Raw genomic sequence first — 18,861 nt, 5'->3', positions numbered from 1 at the left:
AACAACCCGTAACCACCGAAAAGATTCTATCAATAATAATACTATAAAATGACATCATTTTCTTTTCGGAACACCCCTGCGGGTCACACCGAGGTACTCACAGCAGCTCTGAAGCATCTCGGAGGTTCTCTGTAGAAGATACGACGCAGAGCCTTGAGCCTGTACCGTACAGCGCAAACCAGTGCCTCCCTGAGCGCCCCAGCCCAGGCTTTACCCCCGTCCATCAGCCTGGACACTAAGTGACCGGAGTACTCCTGCGCCCCACACTAACCCACTGAGGGGGGAATCCCGGAGCCAGTGAGAGAATTTCCCTCAGAAGTCCCCTCCAGATGAATCAGTGGAGCGTCGCCACAGCGATCCCCAAATACACCCCCCACCCGTCTCACCACACACACACACACACACACATTTACACACACACACACATTTACACACACACACACACATTTAGGAAACAGAGCTACACTGAGATTACAAGCACCTGTTGCTTACAGCCCGGCAGCGCTGGGTTTGAACCGGTCGCTTCTGAACCCTGGAGGTGCCAGAGATGCCTCACAAGGGCACGGATCAGAACGGGGCATGCCGACACCGCGGCACTTCCTGTCCTCGTTAGCTTCACAAAGCAGGGGCGCGCGGGGAGGCTGAAAATAACACCCGCCACCGTTGGCGGTGTCAGGTTTACATAAAGGGAACACAAAAGCCTGTTCGGAAACGCATCGCCCTGCAAGCGTGGAATTCTGGGAGACGGATTTAGGAAGACGCTCGCGTAAGAGTCGAGGGCTCCGCTCGAAGGACGCGCATTTCGATACGGACGCAACCAATTAGGGTGTAACGCGTCTCCGGGGCAGGTCTGGACGATGGCATGGGCGGTTATGTAACGGACCGGAACAGCTGTGAGGCCTCACGGACTCTGTTCGTAAATGTCAGCGTGTATAAAGGGGTCGACGCGTTTTACCCGGGGAGATTCAGACCACATGGCCAAAAGTATCTGGACACCCGACCACGATTAAAATAGAGCGACCTCTGTGTGATCCTGGGTGTCCAATGGTTTCTTGTTGGGGGCCAGATGGGGTGAAAGATTTGCAAACACGGGGCCACAGACTCTTTAGTAATAAATAAAAATACAACAACTCCACTTCTTTTTTTCTATTTATTTATGCATGTTCTCCATTTTTCTCCTGATTTAGTGTAGTCAATTTGTCTTCTGCTGCTGTGGATCCCTGATTGCGTTGGAGGAGGGTATATTGCTGCTCACGTGCCCTCCTTCTTTATGCCCCTTCTATCCACTAACCAGGGTCCTTGCACAGAGTTTGAAGAACCCAACCACTTGGTCCGGTCATTTCCCCACCTAGCAGACACGGTGGCCAAATTGTGTCCGCTGCAGGCACTAGATGGCGCCCAGTCGACCGGTAGCAGAGATGAGATTCGAACCGAGGTGTTCAGAATCTCAGCGCTGGTGTGGTAGCGGAATATCCCGCTGCGCCACCTGGACGCCAATTTTATGTCTAAAATACACCATGAGTCGTACTGTGGACACCCCTGAGCTAGACTCGCAAGGCTATAAAGTATGAAGTATGTCTGTGGGAATTTGTGCCTGTTTCATCCAAAGAGAACTGATGCTGGTCAAGAAAGCCTCAGTTGACGTTCCGGTTCATTCCAGAGCTGTTCAGTGGGGTCACTAAGCAGAACACTGGAACTTCTTTATGTCTTTATAGAGCTCATGCTGGAACAGGAAAGGACCTTCCCTAAACTGCAGCAACAGCAGCCCAGGAGGAGACAGGAGGTGTAAATCATTCCTACGTTAGCCAGCACGGGACGCTTCGGAAAACCATCGTCAATAAACACATTAAGCCGCTGCAACTACAAATCAGATTTAGTTCTAAACAATATGCTTTTGTGCTAACAGTTTGGGGAATCCCCTTTTCCTTCAAGGATGATTACGCCCCTGAGCACAAAGCAAGAATGGGCACAAATTTCCACAGACACACTCCAGTCACAAAAACAAAAGAAACAAAAGTTTCTTTAAAAAATGTAAATAAAAAAAATTTAAATAAAAAAGTAAATAAAAAATGTAAATACAAATACAAAAATTTTAATAAAAAATTAAAGACTACGTAGATAAAATATATAAAAATTATGTCAATAAAAATATAAAAATGCAAATAAAATATATGTAAATAAAAAATATAAATATGCAAAAAAACAAACAAAAAAAACATATGTAGATAAAAAATATAAAAATTTACGTTGTACAAATTGTGCCCGCTAGATGGCGCCCAGCCGACCGGTAGCAGAGCCGAGATTCGAACCAAGGTGTTCAGAATCTCAGCGCTGGTGTGGTAGCGGAATATCCCGCTGCGCCACCTGGACGCCAATTGTATTTCTAAAATACATCACGAGTCGTAATTTGGACACCCCTGAGCCAGACTTGCAAGGCTATGAAGTATGTCTGTGGGAATTTGGGCCTGTTTAGTCCAAAGAGAACTGATGCCGGTCAAGAAAGCCTCAGCTGACGTTCAGCAACAGCAGCCCAGGAGGAGACGGGAGGTATAAATCATTCCTACGTTAGCCAGCACGGGACGGCCTGATCGATTTAATCAATTACGAGCGAGCTAGCCTGATCACGCGGTCCGACCCCCCGTGCCTCCGGCGTGCCTCTCTGGAACGTTTCCTCCCCCGAAAATGAAAAAAAAAGAAGCTCCCGAATCGCACCGATGAGTCTAAAAAAGCCGCCGTCTGTGTTCTATATTATATTTCTATGATGTATTATTAATGTGCTTCCACATGTTTCTGTGACCTTGTGAACGTATTAGCGTGTACGGCGGATGTAAAGGCCTTGGAGAGAAAAAACGAAGTACTTTATTAATATTAAATAAAGCAATAAAAGCAATAAAAGACGGGAAATATGCGTCCGAATTTCCTGTCCATACAGCAGCACAGGAAACAATCACTGATTCATGAAAGAACATTTACATTACGGGTCTGTCTGAAAACATAGTGAGCTGCCTTGCTGCCTGCTGCCTACCTAGGCAGCCTAAGTAGAGCGGATTCTAATAAGACGAGGCGATCAAACTCATGAGGCAGATTATTTAGACGCACTAGTTACTAAGCTAACACTGTAAACCTCAGGCCATTCAAACCGACGCGCTGAGGTGGCACAACCCGCTAGCACGCCAACTAACGAAGAGAACTGAATCGTTTCACAGCATGAAAAAATGAGTCCAGTCGTCCTACCAGAGACACACGGTCAAACGAATACGGTCTTCTGTCCCTCCTGGTGGACGGTGTCTTACTTTCCCTCTCAGACCAAAATCCATCTCAAAAAACACGTACAAACAACATCAACATTCATACAAGAACGCCAGCGACGACTCCCGACACCTACCCGTGTGAACTTCTGCCTGAACCGTGTAGGAAACATCTTCAGCATCTTCACCTCCTCATGTCGGTGCCCGGGCGCAGGGCCGGCTGGTAACGAGAGCCTCGGGACTTCGGATCGGAGGCCTGTTCTGAGCGCGCTCGCTCCTGCGTATGCGCAGACAAAAGAAGAAGCAGAGGAAGGACCTGCCCAGGAAAGGCCCGGAGCTGCCGGTCAGCGCCGGCATTACACCACGTCCTGTCCTCTGAACATCTGCACAGGAAGAGGCACAGCTGTCCTCACAGAGCATCCCGGCCCCTGTCGGAGGCTTCCACCACCTCACCTCACCCCAACACCCTTTATATCACTCTGACCTTTATATAGAAGGGGGTCGTGTTTAAATTAGTTTATTTAAACATCTGAACAAACATCAAACATCTGAAGAAAAACATCTGGATATTCGGAGTGAATTCTGTGTACTAATTTCCACCGATACTGATCAGCAATGACCCCCGAGTCTGAGATGGCACTGCTACATCAAATTAGGAATCAGCGTATATGGCCAAAAGTATGTGGACCCCTCCTACTGGTCAAATTTAGTTTTTTCTGACACATCCATTGCTAACAGGTGTAAAAAAAAAAATGTAAAAAAATAAAAATGTAAATAAAAAATATAAAAATGTAAATAAAAAAAATTAAAAATGTAAATAAAAAATATAAAATTGTAAATAAAAAATATAAAAATGTAAATAAAAAATAAAAATATGTAGATAGAAAATATAAGAATGTAAATAAAAAATAAAAACTATGTAAATACAAAATATACAAATGTAAATAAAAAATCTAAAAATGTAATTAAAAATACAAAAATGTAAATTATAAAAATGTAAATAAAAATATAAATAAAAAATAAGTGTTATTTAGTTTCAACTGTCAACTTTTATTTCATAAAACTTTTATTTCATAAATATCTTTTGTTTGTATTTTAATTAAATATAGGTTAATGGCTGTCACAACTTTTTAGAAATTGCGTTTTATTTGTTTTTTCATTTTCTATGTTACATTTGATACAATTTTTTATTCTAAACAGACTATAATGGAGTTTTGTTGACTGGGTCTTACGAGGTTGTTCAGTTCTTTGGTCATATCTTGTTTCCCACCGTCTTTACTCAGTGAGTTTCGTCTCGCGCCCACTGTTTATTAACGAATATTAACCGCTGCCGTGTTTTGGTTCGAGTCTGCGTGCGAATTGTTTCGGAAGACCTTAAACATCAGGGTTTCCTGTCAGTTAGGCTGGAGCGGAGGCGCACTTCCTGTTAAAGTGCTGAAGGGACAGAACCGTATCTGTACAGGCCTCGGGAGGAACCTTCACCCGTCTCTTCCTGCTGTCGCATAAGCTCGACGTTAAACAAAACTGAACGGCCCGTTTTCGGATCACGACGGGGTCGCCTCTACATTCCTCCACACGCTCTTCTGGGCCTCTCCAGAAAGTTCAAAGGTGGACGAGTATTTGTTCTAGCGGCTCACTTGACATCCTGCGCTGAGTGAACGAGAGGAGGAAACTCCCTAAAGCTCGCGGTTCTTGGAGAGCACTCAGGAAGCACGGCGCCCCCATGAAGGCGTTACATCACATTAACGATCTGACCCGGCTCGCCCCCTCGAACCGTCTTCTTACACACGGGCGCGGTGCCAAGCCTGTCCCAGTAATGCTCCACTACCGGCTTAGGCTGACGGAGCGTTCACGATCATGCTACTCATAAAGCCATGCTAAGTGTTAAGCACTCGTGTCCTCTTGGGAAAGTGGTATGACCAAATCAGGACTGGGAGACGATGATGTTAAAGTACCTGGTGCAGACAGTATTTTACCCGGGACTTTCGAATTCAGGGAATTTATACATGCAAACAAAGTCACTGACCATCAAGGCCAAGCTACACTGGTCAAAAGTAAGTGGACACCTGACCATGAGCTTGTTCAAAAACTAAGTATTAAAATAGACTGACTTATATGTGATCTTTTCAGCTAGATGACCAAAGCCACTCATGTGAAAGAGCTTCTCACAAGACTATGAAGTATGGCTGTGGGAATTTGTGCCCATTCAGTGGTGCTGAGTGCAGAGTGCTGAAGCCTCAATCAATGTTTTGGTTCATACCAAGCTGTTCAGTGGGGCTCGTCCCACCTAAAATAAATCGGCTTCATCTGAAAGGGCTTTTCAGGACTCGCTTGCAATTATCCACTTGTACTTTTCTGGCACTCTGCCAGCGCTGCCTGTACCGGTTTTATGTCGCGTCTCGTGCGTTCAGACGCTGAATTACTCCAGGTTAGGAAGGAGTGACGCTTAATGGCATGCTGTTAAAAATCATGTCAGGATCTGATTGCTTTATTGCCTCCAGGTTGTAATAAGTGTCTGCTGCTCAATCTGTCGAACCCTTAATCACCTCCTGCCTTTTTCCCATCATGCTTCTGGTGCGTGTCTTTTCTGTCATTTTTTTAAGTGTGTACAGTGCAGAGCTAAAAGTATTTGGCCTGCTAGTCAGATCCTTTACCAGTCATGATGAAGAAAGGGAGTTGTAGGCCAAATGCTGAAAATGTAAGTGTAAATGTAAATGTAAACAAAAATGTAAATGTAAATAAAATGTAAATAAAAATGTAAATGTAAATAAAAATGTAAATAAAAATGTAAACAAAAATGTAAATGTAAATAAAAATGTAAATGTAAATAAAATGTAAATATACATACAAATATAAATAAAAATGTAAATGTAAATATAAATAAAATGTAAATGTAAATAAAAATGTAAATAAAATGTAAATGTAAATAAAATGTAAATGTAAATAAAATGTAAATGTAAATTTAAGTAAAATGTAAATAAAATGTAAATGTAAATAAAATGTAAATAAAATGTAAATAAAATGTAAATAAAATGTAAATAAAATGTAAATGTAAATAAAATGTAAATGTAAATAAAATGTAAATGTAAATAAAAAGTAAATAAAAAGTAAATAAAAATGTAAATAAAATGTAAATGTAAATAAAATGTAAATGTAAATAAAATGTAAAGGGAGCACTTGTGGAATATCCTGCACACAAGCCTAAGATCAAAATATGCAATGCCGTGGCAGAGCGAACTGCTGATGTCTTAAACTTGCAAATCGAATCGCAGCTCTGCTACCGGTAGGCTGAGCGCCTATATGGCCAATGATTGGATCGTCTGTAAGGTGGAAATTATGACTGCTGCAATTACGACCTCTGCTGGCTCAAAGACGGGAGATAATGGAGATCGGTGCATGACTCTCTATGCGCGATACGGATCTCTATATTAACTCAGGTTTGTGCAGGTCAAAAGATGCGATCAGGAGTGAAGGTCAGCAGTAGAGCAGGCAGCAAAATGCAATCAGGTGATTGGATACGACTAGATTGGGAGGAAAGTGCAATGCTAAGTGTCCCGAGCACATTCTTTTTACCCATAAAGCAGTCTGAGTCTTTCATGAAAGATACTGACTAGCCTGCACGGACCCTTGGTCTTCATCTCATCCACCATCTTAGGGAATAAATGAAATGCAGACTACACGCCAAGCCACACCCAGACACAACATCTTTGCCTGCAAGGGTGCACAAATTCCAGCAGTCGTGTTCCATATCTAATAAAATGCAGTATAAGGCTAGAGGCTGTTATAGCAGCAAAGGGAAGCCGAGAAGTAATTACACTTATGGCCTTTAGTGACTTACAGTTGTGACAGTATACAATCTAAGCAACTGAGGGTTGAGGGTTAAGGGTTAAGGCTTAAAGGCTTAAACCGGCAACCTTCTGATTACCGGTCCAGTATTTTGGCTTTGATTCTCGATTTCTTGACTAGAGGTCGTAAGGTTATGCATCACATCCCGAAACTCATCCCAGAACAATCGAACACCTTTGGTGGAAAGTCTGACGCTGTTGGGCGATAATTGCTGCCCGTGCCCACTCCTACTGCTCCTATTCAGCCAAAAACAAAGAAGAGAGTTTAACCCGCCGTGTGCAGTAACACACCGGGGCTCTGACACACCCCCCCCCACGCTCCCTCTGCCTTTGTGACCACCAGCGTGGGACGTCTGAAGAGGAAACAGTACAGAACGTTTTACAGAAGGGCATTATTTTATACGCTGTCAGCAGGATGGCATCTGTTGTGCTGTAAATAACACTTTAAAGAACGTTCTCCGGAGGAACAGAACCATTACCTATAATCTCCTCTATTGATCCTGTGCATTATGTGGATGGAGAGATCTTCCTCATCCTCATCCTCATCCTCGTCCTCATGCTGAAGTGCAGCCTGGCTTCAAAGGAAATGTGGGTGAGGGGAGACTCGGGCACTGCGTTACACTCATCTAAACTTTCAGCACTTTAGACTCTGAACCCGCGCCAACGAGAGGCAATCGGGACGTTCGGTGCATAAATTATTCACGCTTTCGCTTTCAGGCCAGAAGTATTGGGACACACCTTCTAATTTTTGCTTTGATGTGTTTCAGGCACAACAGTTGCTATCAGGTGTAATAAATCAGTTATACAAAGGTAATTATTTGCTTCCAACGTTGTAACAACAGTGCAGGGAAGGACCTTTCCTGTTCCAGCTTGATTGTCCCGGTTCGAATCTCAGCTCTGCTACCGGTCGACTGGGTGCCCTCTAATGCCTGCGGCAGACACAATTGGCCTCCCATCTGCTGGGTAGGAAAAGACCGGACTAAGGGGTGGGGTTATTGACTTTGTGTAGGGATCTTGGTTGCCCACAGTGCCTGTACAGAAAGTGGAGGAGAGCAGAGATCGGGCGTGGCTCTCTGTACGCGAAGCCGACCTCCTGCTCAAATCCACCGAAGTATAGGAGAATAAGACGGGATTGGTGGACCGCGCACATGTCTGAGGGAGTGTGTGTCGGGCGAACATACACCCTCCTTGGATGCTGTCAGCAGATTGGCTATGCTAAATTGGGAGAAAAAGAGCCTGCACTCCAGTGACCTGCACAGAGCCCTGACCTCAGCCTCACCGAACAGCTCTGGAATGAACCGGAACATCGGCTGAGACTGAGATCATAACAAAAACATACAGTGGAAGGGTATTGCATAACCTTGTGATTACAGCGGCTGTGCTATGCCTTGCCACGCCCTGTTGTGGCAAAACAAGCCAAGGTGAGCATTATAAATATAAATAAAGAGGTCAAAGTCGAAGTGACACGGCTTTAGGTCAGATCCAAGTTCCAATCTCAGCTGTGCTATTGACCCACACACATATCGTCCTTCTGACCATGCAAGTGTGTAGCACTGAGAAAAAGGATATATCTAAACTGTGATAATGCCATGGGAGGAAGAACAGTTTGGGTCTCGCAGGTGGCTGTATCTGAAGGAGGGAAGGTTAGATAGGGAGAAGAGAATCCTAATGTTTGGTGAAGGCACCACTATGGGTGGTGGAGGGAATACAGAAGGAATAGTGTGTCTCTTCATATGTATCTGTAAGGATGAGGATGAGGCCGGCATGTACCAACACTCGACCAGTGAGGATGTTTTGCAGGTAACACGGGTTGCCAGAGTACATCAAGGAACTAGGGAAACCCTACTCTAGCTCTACCATGGAGTTACCGCTACGTAATAAACTGTGTGTCTAAAACCGAGTGATCTCTCTGCATAGACGCGTTTTATGTCATCCTACACTCCTGAGAAGAGGGCATGTCTAAATTCTTAGATACCTTAAAATGCTGCCTACTAAGGTGCCTTAATTCTGAGTGATAATCTGACCGAGTCCAAACAAGTCCGATGTCTTGTTAGAATCCTCTACTTAGGCTGCCTAGGTAGGCCGTAGGCAGCAACGCAGCTCACTAGGTCTTCAGACGGACCCCATGTGACAAAAGCAGCAGAAAGCAACACTAAAACACAATATCGATTGGCGCCACATTTATCAAAGGTACTTACTGAAGGCAACCCTAGTTGAGTGAGGTCGTTAGATATAATGGGTTCCCTAAATCTCTGAAACGCCTATTAAACCGTACAGCATCTGGGCTCTTCTAAAAACGGCCTATTAGGAAGCTATTAGAGACTTTTCGCAGCATATGGCAGGAGGATAGTTTTGCCCATTTCTGATAATGGACAGACTGGGGTTGGGGAGAGAAAGGGGGGGGGGGGGGGGGGTCCTCTGGGAAAAGGGAAAGGACTCGCTCATATACTGGGATAAATAAACACTCAGAAACAAGAGGGTTGATCAGCTGGTTTTTATTAGTGATTTAATCCAGGATGTGGCTGTAGACGAGGCCGACTTGCGCGGTAATTGGATTATAGCGAGAAGAACTAGTCCAGGATGGACATCGCTCCGTCTTACCTTCTTCATCCGATTTGAGTGGATGAGGCGAAGTGGAGATAGTAAGATTGGGCGCAGCGAGTGGACGAGGTGAGGGAGCAATTTTGGAACTGTAGCGCACACCAATGGGCTCGAATATCAGCTGCACAATTGGCTGGCTGGGGTACGGCTGAAGCCCTGCAACTCATAGACGCCCTGCCCCGTGTGTTTCCCCCTACTGTGGATCCAATACCGCTGGGACCCTGAAACGGATCATTCTACTTGGAAGGAAAGGAAGATGGGGTGTGAACTTTCTAACTGACATCTACACTCTCGTGTCAGAACTCGCTTGTCACGTTGAACAACCGGTTTCATTTTTTCTTGCGTAATAAGAACACGCAGAATGGCATCACCGACATTTAGTATTCGTTAATATTAATAAAGACTTTTGAATTAATGACACAACAGTCCAGTATCTAAACCACTGCACCATGACTGTCCACTCGTATTCATACTTTTATATTTTTATCCAACGCCCCAGTGACTGGAAATGTGGGTATTTATTGTGAAGTGGAAACCATCGACACTCAAACTCACAGAACAGGAGGGACGAGTCACACATTAACACGTTTTCCATACATCCTTATGGGAAAAAATACCTTAAAACTCAACGCCTTTTTGTACTTAACGCCAGTCCCAGAATCGATTGCCGTTGAATTTCAAGGTACCGCTGTATCTGAAGCATGTAAACCACGCCCAGTTTGAGTGACAGCGAGTCTGTACTCCTAGCTAGTCATTAGGAACACTAGTGGAGTCCTGGATAGAGATGTATAATGCACAGAAGAACACGCTATACTCCAAATATTCCTCCACCGCTAGTGATGGAACATCAAGCAGACATCATCGTTAGGAGTCATCGTTGCAGGGCAAAATGGTGACGATGCAGGTCGATGGTGGGCTGACCGAACAATGACTCTTTGAAGCATTTCTGAGACAGAACATCACAGTTTTGCGTAATAACTGCGAGCGGCGAGGTGTGAATAGGATGTAAAGCTGAGATGGCATTGAAGACAGGATGCGTGAGCGTGTACGGATGACTCAGTGAGAAGTGAACGTGACGCTAGGACAGAGCGTGATGCCCTGCCACTCTGCAGTGGTGAAAAAAAGAGAAGGAAAAAGGAAAGGACGGCACGAGCGAGCGGTAAAGACGGCGGATCGACTCGGTACAGATGGTTCGAGAAGATTAAATACCATCTGCCGGAGAGATCGGGACACGGGACTGAACGTTAAGACGACGGACATGTGATTGACGTGGCTATACCGAGCGCTCACTCGGGGTCAGGATTCCACGGACACTGAAGGACGTGGACGGGAACAGTTTCCACTTCTTTGTTATGAAGGAACTCGGCCAAACACGTCATGGATAATTCCTTCAGCTGACACAGACTGGCATTGTCCGAGTCTGCCTGTGACGTTATCTTTTAAAGACGCCAGCCCACTCTTTGTCAGAGGGGGCCACAGAGCTGGCACTGATCACGTATTCAGAGAACACAAGCAATATTTATCTACGTCTCTGTGTAGAACTTTGACCACCCGATCCCCTAGGAACCTGGTTTGCTTATATACACCGATCAGCCATAACATTAAAACCACACTCACTGTCCACTTATCATATAGAAGCACTTTGTAGTTCTACAATTACTGACTGTAGTCCATCTGTTTCTCTGCGTGCTTTGTTAGCCCCCTTTAATGCTGTTCTTCAATGGTCAGGACCCCCACAGGACCACTACAGAGCAGGTATTATTTAGGTGGTGGATCATTCTCAGCACTGCAGTGACACTGACATGGTGGTGGTGTGTTAGTGTGTGTTGTGTTGGATCAGACATAGCAGCGCTGCTGGAGTTTTTAAATACCATGTCCACTCACTGTCCACTCTATTATACACTCCTACCTAGTTGGTCCACCTTGTAGATGTAAAGTCAGAAACGATCGCTCATCTATTGCTGCTGTTTTTTGATCGTCTTAATCTAGATCTTTATCAGTGGTCAGAGGACGCTGCCCACGGGGGCGCTGTTGGCTGGATATTTTTGGTTGGTGGACGATTCTCAGTCCAGCAGTGACAATGAGGCTACACACACTAACACACCACCACCATGTCATTGCAAACGCTAAGATGAGCTACATCAGGTTCTGCGCTTGTAGGCCAAGAACTGGAACGCAAGACTAAGCTACAGTGTCAGCACAAATGGACAGATAAAAATTGAAGTAAAAATTCAATTGTCTACCCAGTTTTCAAATCTAAATCTAATAGAATAGCTTTAAAATGTTCCACCCTCCAATAGCATGCAGAAAGTGCTATGATTGGGGAAATCTGAATGCTGAATTATCATCATGGCATCAGTTTTGTTGCATGGCCTTCTCATTTCTCATGGCTGCAATCAACCTCAACCATTACCAATTACATGGAACAGTAGTCTCTTGTCAAGGTCAGGAAGAAAACCCAAACTGTAACATTATGCAGAGTGGAAAATGATCTGAATGTTTAGATAAGACTCAGGGTCAGCTATTGTACTGCACCCCAGGAGCTGAGCGAATTAGAGGCCTGGACCCAACAGTGGTTCCATGGCAGTGCTAGGAATGGAACCTACACCCTTCAGACTGAGAGCCTACCACTGTCCCTAGAAGCTTCTGGAACACAGAACAAGGTCAAGGGATCTTGTTTGACTTGCAAGTCGATGTAAAGTGATAAAGCCTTAATGTTTAGATCCTTATCATAATTGTGAACTTCACTTCAGGGTAACACACTCGCACTTCCCCTCCGTCTGAACGAGACGTGCCGGCGGGGGAAGAGATCTGATCGAAGTCCACTTATATCTGAACATTAGTGCACCACTGACGCCCCTCGTTCACTTATTAACACACATTAACCCAGCTAATGTACGCTCGCTCACAGACTGCATCACACACACGCACACACAGTGTGTGTCTTAAACAAATGTTTGGACACTCCTGGACTAATGTTCCACCCATTTCCGGAAGAGTTGGACATTCTGGTACGTGCACTGCTTTTTAATGCTCATAAAGTGTGTTAATCTTCTCATAGTGGTTTATCAGTGGACATTTTTGATGGATGGTGTTGGGTTTATATTTCTGGTGACAGCACTATCACTCTTCTTCTCCCAGAATTGACATTCAGGTGATTACGTTGGATTCTTGCATTTTTTGTTACTGGTGGATTTTACTGGGGTCTACAGATACTGTAACAAAACAGATTCAATCGATTATAGAGGCCGAGCAGTGTTTTTAAAGCGGTAGATGACTCACGATAACAACTAGAGTCCTTCTGCCAAGCTAAGACGTTCCTCAGCTCTGGAAAAATCAATGCAGTTTGTGTCTAGAGAGATTTCATGATCAATAGCATCCATTTGACGTTTTCTCTTATTTTACGAATAGGAATAAGTGCGCACAGTCAAAAACAGTCAAGCTTCAATCCTGCAGACCAGCCATGTTTGGAAAAAATACACTGTGTCCACATTCTAGCATATAACTGAGTAGCAAAAGTCCAAGGGCAGAACTAGATGCAGTCAATAAATGCATCATCACAACCCTGAGATCTGGGGTTTGAATCTTATTGGTGCTATCAGCCAATCGGGCATCTGCATGTACACGAGGAGGGATGGGGGTGCCCGAAACCGCCTAGCCATTAAGAGTTGCCCTTTTCGGTACACTCTCAGTGCTGGTCCCAATCTTTGATAGAAACAGGAGGGCTGCATCAAAATAGGCATGCATTACATTTCCACCCTGACATAAGTTTATGTGAGGTTAGAGGAAACTGGAGAACCAAGAGGAAATCCATGAAGACCAAAAAGCACTTGTGCTACTCCTCAGAGGAAGCAACCAGACGTGAGGATCGAAGCTTCTCCGGTTGCTTGTGCTGTGTTGCTGTGCATCGTAAACTGTTTACCTTCTTATGTACACATACAAGCAATTTCAAGCAGCCAATCCACCCACTGCTGTAGAAGCTGAAGCACTTCCGAGCATAACATTCAAACCGAAGGAATGAAGGCAGAAGGCAGACGAGTTAATAATACTGATGCATGTATGTATTTATAATAATAAGGTCATTTACGCTACCATAGACAGGGTGGTTACCAATGTTTACACAGTCTTGCTTCCTGCCTTCCACTTTTTCCAGCACACCAGTGAGTAAAAACAATGAGCTAAAAGAGACAGGAATTGTACTTGTACTTACTTGACATGACACGTTATCATAGTCCTCTAAGGAATCCTCCAAGACCTGGTTGGCATCCTGCAGTCACAACATAGAAAGTAAGTCCAGACATGAACAACACCAACACAACAATTAATTACACATCCTAAAGTTTAGAACTAGAGTTGGTACCACTTTTCTTTGCAAGACCTGGATTTGTACTTGGTCCAATCCTTGCTCCACTGTACATCAAAAAAGCTCTTAAAATTAATATAGTAAAAAAATAGTACAATGAAATGTAAATATAATAGAATATCTGATTCTTCTGGGTATTATAGATGATTTTGGGTAAGGCGGCATGGTGGCTTGGTGGGTAGCACTGTTGCCTCACAGCAAGAAGGTCCTGGGTTCGATCCTCAGGCGGGGCGGTCCAGGTCCTTTCTGTGTGGAGTTTGCATGTTCTCCCCATGTCAGTCCAAAAACATGCAGTCAGGTTATTTGGAGACACTACATTGCCCTATAGGTGAATTGGTGTGTGTGTATGTGTGTGTGTCTGCCCTGCGATGGATTGGCACCCTGTCCAGTGTGTTACTGTGTGCCTTGCGCCCATTGAAAAGCTGGGATAGGCTCCAGCACCCCCCTGCAACCCTGATTGGATAAGCGGTTAAGAAAGTGAGTGAGATTCTGGGTACAGTGGTATTACGGGGAGGAACCATGGCCCACTGGGTGGGTCATAGTGACATTTTGGGTACGAACCATGGTCCGATTTGTTACATTGGACTTTTGACCAGGGACCATGGCCCGACTGGTTGCAGTAGCAATTTGGCAAGGAGCCACAGTCAGTTAGTTGTGGTGGCATTTTGAGTTGAAATGATTACCTGGTTGGTTACAGTTGGTTTTGGGCCATAAACCTGATGAGCTCCTGCTTCAGTACTCAGGTCTTATTTATTTAATTTTAATACAGTCTTAGCGAGTCAAGCAGCACAACTACAGCACACCATCGCCGTACGTTTAGTCGTCAACCAAAAACAACGGTCCCCAGACTTCAATAACTTTGTTGGTCAAAGACACGCTGCGTTCGAGTTTTGCTGAGGGCGTAAACACAACACGCTACTAAATATTAAACAAGTAGATGAAGATGTGGGCATGTGTTTACAGATAAACAAACTGGGAATCTCGTTAGCTTTAATAGGAAGAATCGAATAGCAGGTTGATCGACTGCATTTAGGGTTTGTTTAAATGGCAGTTTATGGCCAAACCAGCCATTTAACATAATGCAGTATGATTAAAACGATACATAAACAAACTCAACACAACACATTTGGCTTTTTCTCCTTTTTGTTACCAAACATAGGAGCAAATTCAGTTTAGTGGTCATTCGTGATGAAGAGACTGGAGATAAGGGAATTAGTGGCAACGTCTCTTTATCTATTAAGCATTTCAGAATGACGTCTTCTGGGTAAATAGAAACTATTTTTAGACAGGAAACGTGTTCGCCATTCTCATGAAAAGCCAAAAAATATGAAGGTGTTTCCCCAGAACACTGTCACATTTATGAGCCCTGATTGTTTGAGAGTCCTCATTAGGTTGGGTGGAGTCTTACACAGGAATCTAAAAGTATTCAGGTTGTGCAAACATGTGAACTTTCTCCTCGTTATGCAACGATGATACTTATTTTTATTTCATTTTCATGTTTTCCCAGTGATTCATCCTGGTCAGGGTTGCAATGGGTCCGGCTTCCCTGAATCAGCCTGGACAGGATGCTAATTCATTGTGGAGCCCCGGCCATCCACCCCTCTGCGATCATAGCCAATCATGTCTGTGTGTAGATGCCGACCGGGTGATATCAGTGCTGGATCCCAGTAGTAGTGGGCTAGTATAATTTACAGCTGTGCCATATGAGCACCTATTTACTAATATATTCAACATTTTGTTACAGCAGTTGTCATTTACAAGTGATATGCACAAATAATTTCATATTAATGACAGTTTGGCAGCATTTCATGTATTATCTCTGTGCTGAGAAACCGAAAGCGGTCATATTCGAGCTCGTATCTGCAGCACCATGGCAGGGCCATATGGACGTGACGGATTGAGGTGACTAAGTGTTGGAGACGAATCGAGAGCGGTCGCAGGACGATGAATCATGTATCACAGTCTTGCTCTTTATGATTCACCAGTTCCATGACTTCAGAACACAGACTGCTGATAACTCTCCTCCGACGCGAAATTCAAAACACCTGGGTGATGGGTGCACGCTGCGCCCTAAAGTGGTACCCTACTGTGATCATTAGACTTGGTTGTTAGTGCATTTGAAGTCTGGTGGTCTCTGGTAGACTGGTAGTGTCTTTAATTTACTGTTTAATTAGTTGATTCACTTGTTTTAGCCACATCTGTTGCCAAAAGGTGTATAAACGTCAAGTACACAACCATGAAATCTTCATAGACAAACAATGGAAGCAACCTGGGTCACAATGAAGAGCTTACTGCCTGGAAAATTACACTATTAAGTCCATTAAGCCCGGAAGTCAGTCTATGAAATATCTGGCTTGCTATTGCTGCACTATAAGTGCCGGTATTGTGATGTAGAAGTGTCTAGAGTAAGTAAAATTTCCTTGGTCAAGCAGCTGCACACAAGCCTAAGCTCACCACGCACAAAGCCAAGTGTCGACTTTAGAGCAGCGAAAACACAATCTCTCTGAGCTGAATCACACATCGCTATCGCTAATGCTCAGTCGAAGATCGTTACTGATTACACGGACGAGAGAAGAAAGCTAAACAATGACCAGAAGTATGTTCTGAGGTAAAAGATAAGGAATTCAAATCAAACAACAGTGTAACTTGTCAAGCATGATGGCTGGAGTTTTTTTTTTTTTTTTTTTTACGCTCTGTTTTGCTCCCAGTGAACCCTGTGCATTGCAAAATTAGGATGGGTTACTTAGAAATCCATCAGCACAACATCAATGGGTTCTAATGGGACCAATGGGGGCTTGAAATTGCTCAATCTGGATAAAAATAAGCTTATTGGAACGGGTTTTGTATGTAAAGTCGAGTTAGAAGCAGAAAACAGACTACATTTGAATGAACCAAGCAAAGATCTGACCAAAGACGTGCCAGACGCTTTTTTTTTTTATAGAATAGAACATCTTTATTTGTCATATATACATATACACATATACCAGCTTGTTTGGAACCTGGGTCAGAGCGCAGGGTCAGCCATTGTATGGCGCCCCTGGAAGGGTTAAGGGCCTTGCACGGTTGCAGCATGGCAGATCTATCAACCTTCAGATTGATAGCCCAAAGCTCTACCCACTAGGCTACCACTGTTTGTTATAAAAATGTCTGAACAAGGTAAAAAGAGCTAAAGGACACATTAAACGTGCAAAAAAAAAACAGTAGCAAAAACCTCTGCACTCCGAAGAATGAAGTAACGTGAAGCTTGTCTGACTGTGGACAGTGTCACCAATGTACAGGTGCAACTCTAAAGGTGTATTTCTAAAATGAACAGAAATCCATTTATTCATTTCTATCCCAAGGACAGTTGTAGTGTAGTGGGTAGAGCCTAGTGTCAATTAGAAGCTTGTGAGTTCGAATCCCAGCTCTGCCATGCAGCCACTGTTGGGCCCTTGAGCAAGGTCCTTAACCCTCTCGGCTCCAGGGGTGCCGTACAATGACTGACCCTGCGCTCCGACCCCAGTACTGTACACCTGTACATGTATATATGACAAATAAAGGCGTTCTATAAAAAGTCCCCGAATAGATAGTCACGGTCCACGGGTCAGGACGGACGCTGGCACGTCTATTAAAAGTAAGACGGGATTATTTAAAGAAACACGACTGCTCTCACCTCACTCCCGATGGCCATCTTGCGCCAAGGGTCTGCTAGCTGTGCCAGGGGCATCTCCTGACTTCAGAGGTCCACACGCGCTCCGTACCCACCGCCTCTCGTTCTTGTATTAGTCAGCCAGCCAGCAGCAGCGTTTAATCACTTTAACAGTGTTTATTATAATCACAAGCGCTCAGCTCAGTCTCTCTGATAAAATTACACCAATAATGCAGTAAAACAGCAGCGAACCGCCCCGGTTTCTGTTCCTCCCGGTTCCTCCTGGTTCCTCCGGCTGGTTCTTCTCACCTCGGTGCTGCTGCCCTGCTCTCATCTCCTCAACCCTCCACCCGCATCCTCTTTAACCCAGACACGGCCGCTCATTGGTCCATTCCCCTGTCAATCATACAGACGCGTTATTACGTCACAAAGCAGTCCGCGGGACATGGGCGGGACTAGACTGAACCTATAGGTGAGAATCACCTCATCGTTCATTCAGCATCAATCGCTTCGGCCTGGTCGGGATTCCGGTGCGCACGCATCTGTTTAGGGTTTGAAAACAGCCAACCCACCTTCTGCATGATTTGTCGAGAGGTGGGAAAAATCAGGATACAGAAACAAGTCAAGTTTATTTATAAATACAGTAAAATCAGAACAATAATAAAGCAAATCAATGACATAAAATACAGTAAAATACATGTAGCAAAATAAAAACCAGTGTGAAACCCACCAAGACAGGGAAAACATGCCAAACTTCTGAACCTTAGTTCGCTGAGCTTTGATATTGTGCATTTTTCAGCTGCATGACCACCACATATATTTTACATATCATTTATTATTATTATTATTATTATTATTTAATAACAACTAAATACAGAAATACGCATTCAAATCCTGACAGGGAAAACATGCCAAACTTCTGAACCTTAGTTTGCAGAGCTTTGATATTGTGCATTTTTCAGCTGCATGACCACCACATATATTTTACATATACTTTATTATTATTATTATTATTATTATTATTTATTAACAACTCATACAGATATACACATTCAAATCCTGACAGGGAAAACATGCCAAACTTCTGAACCTTAGTTCGCTGAGCTTTGATTTTGCACATTTTTTCAGCTGCATGACCACCACATATATTTTACATATCATTTATTATTATTATTA

General features: G+C 44.0%; 1 protein-coding gene across 3 annotated transcripts in view; it reads right to left on the bottom strand.

The window, feature by feature from the left end:
• Nucleotides 1-18,020, bottom strand: part of rps6ka3b (ribosomal protein S6 kinase, polypeptide 3b) — a 36,818-nt gene extending 18,798 nt beyond the window's left edge. Inside the window, exons 1-2 of one of the 3 annotated variants that reach the window (XM_062985568.1) lie at nucleotides 17,710-18,020; nucleotides 13,905-13,961 (exon numbers count right to left, since the gene is read on the bottom strand). In XM_062985568.1, coding sequence (XP_062841638.1) covers nucleotides 13,905-13,961; nucleotides 17,710-17,763 — 111 coding nt within the window. In that variant the 5' untranslated portion in view covers nucleotides 17,764-18,020. Of the gene's footprint in view, nucleotides 1-101; nucleotides 258-3,385; nucleotides 3,502-13,904; nucleotides 13,962-17,709 lie in introns of those variants that run through there. The other 2 variants (XM_062985569.1, XM_062985567.1) reach the window with 2 other exon arrangements.
• Between the last annotated feature and the right edge of the window lie 841 nt (nucleotides 18,021-18,861).

Source organism: Trichomycterus rosablanca, chromosome 23 (assembly GCF_030014385.1).
Source record: "Trichomycterus rosablanca isolate fTriRos1 chromosome 23, fTriRos1.hap1, whole genome shotgun sequence".
Classification (NCBI taxonomy): Eukaryota; Metazoa; Chordata; class Actinopteri; order Siluriformes; family Trichomycteridae; genus Trichomycterus; species Trichomycterus rosablanca.
Note: the sequence above shows the minus strand (reverse complement) of the source record. Positions and strands in the feature narration are given on the sequence as shown.